At 48.3% G+C, this 10,470-nt stretch overlaps 2 protein-coding genes across 2 annotated transcripts in view; one reads left to right on the top strand and one right to left on the bottom strand.

Annotated features, from left to right (window-relative positions):
• The first annotated feature begins 574 nt into the window (after window positions 1–574).
• Window positions 575–4,444, top strand: hsbp1b (heat shock factor binding protein 1b). Its single transcript, XM_083697682.1, has 4 exons — window positions 575–751; window positions 1,218–1,284; window positions 2,569–2,692; window positions 3,909–4,444. The coding sequence occupies exons 1-3, from the start codon at window positions 707–709 to the stop codon at window positions 2,685–2,687; spliced, it is 231 nt and encodes a 76-aa protein (XP_083553808.1). The 5' UTR covers window positions 575–706; the 3' UTR covers window positions 2,688–2,692; window positions 3,909–4,444.
• Window positions 4,445–5,367: 923 nt separating this feature from the next.
• The window catches only part of LOC310824431 (DNA topoisomerase I, mitochondrial), a gene marked incomplete at its 5' end in the record, with an annotated part of 20,780 nt that continues 15,677 nt past the window's right edge, over window positions 5,368–10,470 (bottom strand). The window contains 5 exons of the mRNA XM_083697683.1: window positions 5,368–5,656; window positions 5,754–5,903; window positions 6,021–6,115; window positions 6,414–6,541; window positions 6,880–6,994. Of these exons, the coding sequence (XP_083553809.1) occupies window positions 5,554–5,656; window positions 5,754–5,903; window positions 6,021–6,115; window positions 6,414–6,541; window positions 6,880–6,994 (591 nt within the window). The 3' untranslated portion in view covers window positions 5,368–5,553. The remainder of the gene's footprint in view (window positions 5,657–5,753; window positions 5,904–6,020; window positions 6,116–6,413; window positions 6,542–6,879; window positions 6,995–10,470) is intronic.

Raw genomic sequence — 10,470 nt, 5'->3', positions numbered from 1 at the left:
TCATTATCAAAATAGCTGGCAGTCATCACCATCAATCACCTGCATTATTGTTAAAAGACGGTTGTAAAAGATTGTCCCCCACTGGAAACGCATCAGAAAACCTCCATCAAAAGCTGCACTTCCGTACCCCAGTAAGGAGGTGTGGCCAGCGTGTGACGTCACTCTGGTTGGAAGAGCGGGTCGGGTGTTATTTGTGTAGCAGTCCATCCTGTGTGGTCTAGGGTTAGGATTAGGGTTAGGGTTAGGATTAGGGTTAGGGTTATGTGGTCTAGGTGAGGCACTTTTAACTGTTGGGCCTCAGTAAAAAGCCAACAACATTTTGTATGACACCGCTCATGGTTGATAATTATTTGTGTACAGTCCATTATGTGTGCCCTATGAAGTGACGTTTCATCAGGGTAATTAGGATATTAGAATAATGAAAAACCCTTAAAACACACATACTCTATTTAGAGGATTAAACGTGTATTTCCAGATATAGTTACATATCATTTGTGATTCCTTTACCCATAGTCAGTATTTCTAAAAGCTTTTATTCTGAAGAAATCCTCCTTTAGGTGGGCGGAGTCGCACTATTGTCGCTCACGGAACAGATGGATTCTCTTCGTATTTATTAGTGTCAGCGAGAGAAAAAATAGCCATCGCCGTTATAACCTAACACACTTTCACACCAATTCATCATTTTATATTCTTGCACAAGTGAAACATGTCAGAAACGGATCCCAAGTCTGTCCAGGACCTTACCAACGTGGTGAGTATTACTTGACATTGATAGCAGCGGGCCACAGTAGCTTGCTAGCTAGCTTGCTACCTAGGCAGTTAGCATATGAGCTAACAACATGTCATTCTGTGCCCAAAACCAAAGCCGAACCCACCAATGGATCTCTACTTGCAAACAGTAATGTACCTAGTGGCACTAATGTGTTGTGTGGTGTAGCAGTAGTGGAAGGTGTAGGTAGTCGTCTGTTTGTTTGGCTGTTTACCATAACAACAGTAGCTCCCGTCACCGTCACCGTCACCGCGGGACAACAGCCCCGAAGAAGGAGCTGAAGGCGTCCTGTAGCTAGAATGAGTCCAACATTGCCCCCATTCTATCCTACTCAGATGTATCATTCCTCAACACCTTCTCAGACCAGCCGTTGTCTTCTCTCTCTCACTCTCTCTCTCTCTCTGTGTGTGTGTGTGTGTGTGTGTGTGTGTGTGTGTGTGTGTGTCAGGTCCAGACACTGCTCCAGCAGATGCAGGATAAGTTCCAGACCATGTCGGACCAGATCATCGGCAGAAATATCCTTCCTCAGCGCTGAGCACCCCAGAATTGGCCAGACAGAATATGAGCACATGTATATGGAGATCAGACCCTTAGCTCCAGAGTGACACTCCATCTCATTTCATCACCAGATGGAGTGTCCTGGCAGTGGCTTGCCGGAACCACTTAATTCGACCAGGAGTGCCGTTACTCGTTCCTCCATCACTCATCCCAGTTGTGAAAGTGTCCATGTGCTCTCCGTCATCTGGAATGTTCATCAGCCCCACGAAATATAGCTGAATATCCATACAAATTAACGTATAATTTATACCCGAAGCCATTTCTGCATAGTGCAAGCCATTACCACGACACTCCATCTCATGAAATTAAATTAGATGTCATTAAGGAGGTAACGACACATCGAGGGGAGGGGGAGGGGGGGGGGGGGGGGGGCTTTTTAGGTTTCCACTCGCGGTAGTAGTAGCCATCCAAATGAGGAGTACCCAGTTTTTTAGCTGTACACACTGTATTTTGGTGGCGTCTGGCACATCCTTGGTGGCAATTAACGCCTTAATTCCGTCCCAAATACGCAGGTTAATTTGTTGAATATTTCAATTAACTTACCTCCCACATTGCTAATGTACTGAATGAGTTGAACAAGGGATCAGGCCTGTCTGGTGTTCCTGCCCACTTGTTTTTGGGAGATGTACTGATGTTCCAAGCCGAGCCTGTCATCCTAACAGACGGCTCTAGTGAGATGGATAGTGGTGATATTTAGTAGAGAGACTTGACTTTAGTAGAGACTTGACTAACAATATTGCACATACTTGAATAAATACACAGTCCTACATTTGATAGACACGATGCATACTCACGGTGTGGTGTTTCACAGCGCTCCGCTGGGGTACGGTTTCCAATGGGGTTTCCAGTCGTCTTTTGACTGTGATGCAGGTGATTGATGGTGATGACTGCTGACTGTTTTGATAACGAAACCCCAATACTCATGAAAAGGTTTATTGAAACATAAGAATAACAACAACAACAACAACAGCAGCAGCGAATGTCAATAGTAAGCTGTGTGAAGTGGAGGGTCAACAAGGGAACCAGACTTCCGTACTCCAGTAGAGGGGCGTGCCTTCAGATGAACAGGAGTTGAGTGCGTCCGGTGTGCACTGAGCCAATCAGGACGTCCTGTTGCGGTCGATACGAACGTCGTTGGTCTCTCATCTGTTGGTCCCTTTCTAAGCGACCGTCTTCAGCAGACGGTCGCCCCTCTGCCCCGCGTTACCCACAAGTCTGTTCTCTTCCTTGACCCCGCCCACTCGACGAGATGAGCACGCGCATCGACGACCTGGAGAAGAACATCGGTGACCTCATGACCCAGGCGGGCGTGGAGGAGATCGAGGGGGCGGACAAGGCCAAGGAAGGTCAAGGGTCATAATGAAGGTGATGCCACGACCTGGACACGGGCTGCGTCCCGATCGTCTTTCCTCTATTCCCTTTTATCCTCTCCTCTCCTCTCCTCCCTCCCTCCCTCCCTTCTCGAAACGGGTCGGATGAGTCTATCTTCCGTTGTAGACTAAAGGCCCGTCTCTTTAGGCTCCTCCTCCTCAGACCCCCCCCCCCCCCCCAACACCCTACTGTACCTGAACTCAACTGAACTCAACTGATCCGCTGTGATTCACTAAGTCGCTTGGATAAAAGCTAAATAAGGTCAATGTAAAAGTGTAGCCTCTTCTCAGGTGTTAGGAACACGACTCCTCTCCTCCATCCCCCTCTCCTCCATCCTCCTCTCCTCCATCCCCCTCTCCTCCATCCTCCTCTCCTCCATCCCCCTCTCCTCCATCCTCCTCTCCTCCACTCCTCCTCTCCTCTCCTCCATCCTCCACTCCACTCCTGTCCTCTCCTCCATCCTCCACTCCCGTCCTCTCCTCTCCTCCATCCTCCACTCCCGTCTCCCTCCATCCTCCTCTCCTCCATCCTCCACTCCACTCCCGTCCTCTCCTCCATCCTCCACTCCCGTCTCCCTCCATCCTCCTCCTCTCCTCCATCCTCCGCTCCCGTCTCCCTCCATCCTCCTCTCCTCCACTCCTCTCCTCTCCTCCATCCTCGTCCTACTGAGAACTCATTGGAGGAGAAGATCTAGGTTCCTCCCCTTACCTGTTCCCCTCCAATGATTAGGACGCACCTTATGAATTCTTATCACTCACAATCATATCTCTTGTGTATAGGTGTCACAAAGTTGCTGTTTTAGAACTTTATGAAACATTTTTTGATTAATTTCACAGTATTATGACAGGAGAATGGACTGGCTGTGTTCGAGCGTTCCTCAGACAGGAACATGTCAGACTTTGAAACTTTACTACCAGGGTGATACCACAGTTTCCCAATGTCAGAATCAACCAATGGAGTTTTGATTTTCCAAGGAGCATAAGCGTTCGAAAATAACAATGTGTCACGTCAATTTCACTCTGTGCTCTGATGCTCTGTGTCCTGAATGGGTAGATTAACACTAAATGTGTGAAATGCAAAATAATAACAGACATTTTAAAAAATGTCTATGTCTTGAAAAGGTTGTGCCTCTCGTAAGTGCTGAGAAATAGCCGTAAGTGTATAGTACTGAAATGTCGACTTAACCAGCTTTAATACTCCTACCCTACAGGTCACCAAGCAACAACGGGTCCAGAACTCTTCTTCCCAGAACAGGCAGCAGACTCTTCCATTACAGTAACCATGACATTTTGATTTGGTGTGTTGTTGTGAAATGCTTTTTTTATATGGACTTCACTATTGTAATAAAACAAAGAAGTTATTATGTACTGTAGTCACTCGAAAGATTTTGTTATTTGTAAAATTAGTATTTCCTTATCAAGTTTTAAGACTTAATAAGTAATAATGCTGCATTCAGATGCTCCTTGGAAATTAGGAAAATCAGAATTTTCCTACTAGGAAACTCATGTTACTTTGAGTTTCACCCACTCAGAACCGCCTCAGAATTGACCAAAAAGGCGCGATCTCAAGAGCTCTGCTGGAAATGTAAGTCTGAGCGTTTCTTAGGAGCACATGAACGCACCGTCAGCAGTGTATTGAATTGGAGATTTGAAGCCAGTGACAGGTGTATTAAACAGCACTACATGTTTGTGCCAAGTGGAAAAGCAACATTCCTATTGCAGCAGACTGTTCTATTAAAGTGGTTTAATACAATGCTGTGTTCGTCTCGTTCATAGAAACTATTCATTAACAAATAATATCTTCTGAAAAACACAAGCTCAAAGCCCAGACGCACAGCTTCTTTAACTCACTCATTGCCAAGGGTGACTTTATTCACCAAAAATGTGTAAATTATGATGCTTCATTTAGTAGCCAATCAGAGTGTTGTTGCTAGGTAGACACCACAGAACACTTGGCCCTCCAGGTGGTGAATGTTCCGGAATTACTTGGCAGTTGGTGAGTTAAGGTGCCGGTTAAGAGCACTCAGCTTCTAACAAGCAACTCCAGTTTAACAGTTAATAACTGAATAAAATATACTATTTATCCAAAAATAGAACAGATCACACACTTGAGCTATATTTGTATCTAAGGGCGGTCGTGGTCTTTGTTCTATTTTTAGATAAATAGTCCCTTGTATTCAGTTATTAACCATCAAACAGCAGCTGCTTGTTGTTAGAAGCTGTCTACTGCTACCATACGAAACAAGAGGCTTCAGGACTCAACTTTTCATCGAAAACTTTATTTAAAGTTACAAATGGAAATGTGCTTCTTATATGTTCTATAAGGCAGGATACTATTGACAACGAATAGAACATTTGGTCAATAAACATCTTTAAAAAGTGCCAACAGCTGTAAAACAACTACAGTAAGAACTTGATGGTGGAAGGCCAAGCAGGAACCAGTTAATGTGGAACATCCACAGTTAAAACCTCGATACACCAGAGGATGAAACCAGCCTCAGAGTCTTAAAGACACGAAGCCTTGGAAATATAAAAGGGTATGACTAAAATTAAATATTTCAGGAGTATAAAAGAGTGATGAAGGTCTGGATGTCAAAGCAGTAAAACAGACTCAGAACAGAGAAACTGACTCAGGGCAGCAGGGGAGGCAGAAGTCGGAGGACGGGCTCATCGTGTCTGTTCCGTGCATTACAATTTCTACCTCCACTGCAATTTGTTTAGTGGTGTAAAAGGGTGGTTAAAACTGACAGTCTCCAGGTGTGTGAGGGGGTGGGAGAGGCGGAGTCTCCAGGTGTGTGAGGGGGTGGGAGAGGCGGAGTCTGCAGGTGTGTGAGAGGGGGTGGGAGAGGCGGAGTCTCAGAAGGTGAAGTCTTTCTCCGTCATGTCGATGGCCCAGGCAAACTTGTCCCTTTGGGTCTTGTTGTAGATCTTGTCCAATGGCACCTCCATGTTCCTACACCTGCAGGGAGAGAAACGCCATATACCAGACACACTGGGACCAATCACTGTGTGTGTGTCTGTTTGTCTGTCTGTCTCTGCGTGTGTGTGTGTCTCACCAGGCCACACTGATGCGTGGGTCCAGGTAGTTGAGCTTGGAGGTGCTCAGAGCGATCTGTTTGTTCTCTTCCCTGTCTGTGGCCTGAACCTCCATCCTCATCACTGACTCCTCACAGCGCTCCACAGCCTTCCTCCTCCGCTCCACCACTCTGGAACACACACACACACACACACACACACACTCAGGCATGTGCACCCACAGACATAAATACACATACACAAATGCGCACACACACACACACACACACACACGCACACACACTCACGCCTGCAGCTTGGGGTCTGAGTTGGCTTTAGCCTCCTTCTTGGCCTGCTTCAGCTCAGTCTTGGCCAGGGACAGCTGCTCCTTCCTGGCGTCAATCTGAGAGGGGGACAGATGCACAGCGACTGAGTGGAGACCAGGGGAGGCTGGCGGAGGTAGGAATCAGAGGATGGCGTCATTGTACGGAACGGAATGAGGAACGGTATCGAACACGTGTGTATTACATGCATCACAATGAGCCCGTCCTCCGATTTCTACCTCCACCAGCCTCCCCTTCATGGCTGTACTATAAACACTATCCAGGTTCAGGGTCTCCAAGAGACGCCCTGCAGGCTGGACATGAAGACAACAACAACAACAACAGTCACAGGGGTCAAGGGTCAGGCCATCCACTGACCTTGACCTGCAGGTTGGCCATAGACTGGTCAAAGCTCTTTGGCGGCGCCCGCTGGTGGTTACAGAGAACTGCAACCGCCCTGTTGGCCCTGTTGTAGGAGAGGAGCTTCGTGGAGGGGTTGTCTGCCACTGGAGGAGGGGAGGGAGGAGAGGAGGGAGGAGAGGAGGGAGAGAGAGGGAGGGAGGAGGGGAGGGATGGAGGAGGGGAGGGATGGAGGAGGGGAGGGATGGAGGGGAGAGAGGGAGAGAGAGTTGTTAAAACACTGGGAAGAGATTTGTAATCAGAATCAATGGTGAGGTAATACAAGAGAGAGAACAGAGAGAGAAGATAGGAGTGTAGTTAGTGTGTAAGTAGTCATACGGTTGGACAGAGGGGGGGAGAGAGAGAGAGAGAGAGAAGATAGAGGAGTGTAGTTAGTGTGTAGTTAGTGTGTAGTTAGTGTGTAGTTAGTGTGTAGTGGTCTTACGGTTGGACAGGTCTCTGAGTTGTTTCTGGAGGGTGATTGAGGCGTTGTAGGTCCTGAACACCTTGGCTGTCAGACCAGGCATCAACGAACTCAGGTGTTTGTTCAACGTGGCCGTCTATAGAGGACACACACACACACACACACACATTAACATTCTGGAGAGCTGCAGGGAGGGAGCAGGCTAACATTCTCACCCAGCACTACCACACCTGATTCAGTTGTGTGTGGCTTAGAATGAAGGCCATGAACAGCTTCTTATTGGCTGAGACTGAAGGCCATGAACAGCTTCTTATTGGCTGAGACTGAAGGCCATGAGCCATGAACAGCTTCTTATTGGCTGAGACTGAAGGCCATGAACAGCTTCTTATTGTACATTGGTGCCAGGGGAGGCTGGTGGAGGCAGAAATCGGAGGACGGGCTCATTGTAATGCACAGAACATGAAAACATTCCCTCCCTCCATCCCCTCCATCCCCCCCTCCCATCACAACAAGCTGATACCGTTCTTCATTCCGTTCAGGACTGCAGAGTCACTACCAATCTTCCGCCGTAGATTGAAGACCTACAGCAGCCCTGCGTTAATCTCACACACACACACACTCTCTCTCTCTCTCTTCCGCCGTACATTGAAGACCCATCTTCAGGCTACATCTTAACGGTCCCTCCTAAAGACCTCTTCACCCCCACTACCCCCCCTGTACTAACCCTAACCCTAGAGACCTCTTCACCCCCACTACCCCCCTGTACTAACCCTAACCCTAGAGACCTCTTCACCCCCACTACCCCCCTGTACTAACCCTAACCCTAAAGACCTCTTCACCCCCACTACCCCCCTGTACTAACCCTAAAGACCTCTTCACCCCCACTACCCCCCTGTACAAGTTTCTCTCCTGTTATTAAAAAAAAAAGGGAAAAAAAAGAAATTTTTCCTTCTTCTAGCATTGTGACTGCCTATGGCCCTAACCCCTAACCCTGGTCTGAGCATTGATTACTTTATGTATTTGTTGTAAATCGCTTTGGGTAAAGGCGTCTGCTAAATGCCATGAATGTAAATGTAAAATGTTTATTACAATGAGCCCGTCCTCCGATGTCTACCTCCACCAGCCTCCCCTCCACTGCGACTCTGTGTTTTTACAGGTCCAGCCTGCCAGAGAGGATTACACTTCTATTAAAACACCTCCTCCCAGAGAGAGAGAGAGAGAGAGACACACCTCCCTCACACAGAGAGAGAGAGAGAGAGACACACCTCCCTCACACAGAGAGAGAGAGAGAGAGACACACCTCCCTCACAGCAAGGACTCTCCAATAACACCAGGCACTGCAGAGATGGGGAGGCAGGGGTGACTATTGCTGTTACACACACACACACACACACACACACACACACACACACACACACAGATGACCAAAGCAATCCATATGAGTCCCTTCAGTGTCGTGAAATGAGTTGTGAAGATGAAGATGACGAGGATGATGATGGTTTAATCAGTGAAGGGTCAAGACACATTCCCTCCCTCCCACAGACACAAGCAGCTGGGGGGTGAGGACGACCTTCCTCCCCCTGCCCTCCCCCACTAGGGGGGGAGATCATTAAAAGCATGACGCCCCCCCCCCCCCCCGTAGTAATGAGTGTCAGCGTCCTGCTCCTGCCCTTGGTAAGATGATAATGACATAGTCTGGGGAACTGTGGATCAGATGTGTGTGTGTGTGTGTGTGTGTGTGTGTGTGTGTGTGTGTGCGTGCCCCTCCCTGTTCCTACTGCTGTCATCAGCAGGGGTTAAATGTTCCATTTAGAGTAAACACTAGACCTTCTCCTTCACCAAGGCTGTTCACAAATACACAGAGAGTGAGGGCTGTGTGTGTGTGTGTGTGTGTGTGTGTGTGTGATACTGTACCAGAGTGTCTGTATGTTCTCCCATCAGTGGGCCTCCAGGTGGGCAGTGATATTGACTGACTGCCAGAAGTATGGAGACACCCAGCAGAGAGCAGCCAGGAGAGCCCAGATCAGAGCAGAACCTGTCTAAAGCTCAGAGATATCCTGGGTCTGGACCCTCAGATACACACCAGGACCTGGCTGGTCAGAGGTCTGGACCCTCAGATACACACCAGGACCTGGCTGGTCAGAGGTCTGGACCCTCAGATACACACCAGGACCTGGCTGGTCAGAGGTCTGGACCCTCAGATACACACCAGGACCGGGCTGGGTCTGGACCCTCAGATACACACCAGGACCGGGCTGGGTCTGGACCCTCAGATACACACCAGGACCTGGCTGGTCAGAGTTCTGGACCCTCAGATACACACCAGGACCTGGTTGGTAGTAGAGTAGTAGTTCTGTATCTTCCAGATGTTTCCCCAGAACTGGGCAGCAGCTGTCGGCTACAGTAGGTCTGGACCTCATTATGGAAGAAGGCTCTGGATCCTACAGACACCTGTGGTCAGGTAGTGGTCAGATACCTGTGGTCAGGTAGTGGTCAGATACCTGTGGTCAGGTAGTGGTCAGATACCTGTGGTCAGGTAGTGGTCAGACACCTGTGGTCAGATACCTGTGGTCAGGTAGTGGTCAGATACCTGTGGTCAGGTAGTGGTCAGACACCTGTGGTCAGATACCTGTGGTCAGGTAGTGGTCAGATACCTGTGGTCAGGTAGTGGTCAGACACCTGTGGTCAGATACCTGTGGTCAGGTAGTGGTCAGACACCTGTGGTCAGGTAGTGGTCAGACACCTGTGGTCAGGTAGTGGTCAGACACCTGTGGTCAGGTAGTGGTCAGACACCTGTGGTCAGGTAGTGGTCAGACACCTGTGGTCAGAACTGAAGGGATGACAACACAAGACAAGGAACTAACAGAGAAACTTGCCTTTACACACTTCCATCCCTCAACCTACTGCAACATCACGTGTGTGTGTGTGTGTACATATTATGGTTCACACACTTGCTTGGTTAAACAGACACTTACCCACTGCAGTTATATAGTATAGTACACTCACACACTCAGCCAAACGCCTGCTGATCACACACGCTGCCTTCGCTGCCTCCCCTGCCTCCCCCTCTCCTCCCCCGTCTCCCACCTCTTGTCCTGGCCTATTCAGCCCCCCCCCCCTCCTCCTCTCTCACCTGGCCTTTCTGTGTGTCAATCAGAACAGCCCCGAGCAGCCATTAACATTTCCCCTCAGACATGCCCCTCCATTTCATAACGCGCCAGGTCACACCAGCCAGCCTGTGTGTGTGTGTGTGTGTGTGTGTGTGTGTGTGTGTGTGTGCCTTTGTCCATCCATCCACTCCTGCCTCTCCAAAGTGGATCACAAGCATTTCATTTCACACCTATCATAGCAATAACCCAGACCTAGTGTGTGTGTGTATGTGTGTGTGTGTATATATATACATATAGTGTGTATGAATATAGTGTATATAGTGTGTATATTTTCTGCTTTTTTGCACTTCTGGTTAGACGCTAACTGCATTTCGTTGTCTCTGTACTTGAACTCTGCACAATGACAATAAAGTTGAATCTAATCTAATCATATGCATATGGGATGTATATAGTGTGTATATAATGTGTGTGTGTATGTATATAGTGTGTGTGTATATAGTGT

This window comes from Argentina silus, assembly GCF_951799395.1.
Source record: "Argentina silus genome assembly, contig: scaffold_220, whole genome shotgun sequence".
In the NCBI taxonomy this organism is placed as follows: domain Eukaryota; kingdom Metazoa; phylum Chordata; class Actinopteri; order Argentiniformes; family Argentinidae; genus Argentina; species Argentina silus.
Note: the sequence above shows the minus strand (reverse complement) of the source record. Positions and strands in the feature narration are given on the sequence as shown.

Coding starts and splice junctions, on each gene's coding strand:
- hsbp1b (XM_083697682.1), top strand. CDS start 707: ATGTCAGAAACGGATCCCAAGTCTGTCCAGGACCTTACCAACGTG. Junction 752..1,217: donor TCCAGGACCTTACCAACGTG/GTGAGTATTACT, acceptor TGTGTGTGTCAG/GTCCAGACACTGCTCCAGCA. Junction 1,285..2,568: donor GGACCAGATCATCGGCAGAA/ATATCCTTCCTC, acceptor GACCCCGCCCAC/TCGACGAGATGAGCACGCGC.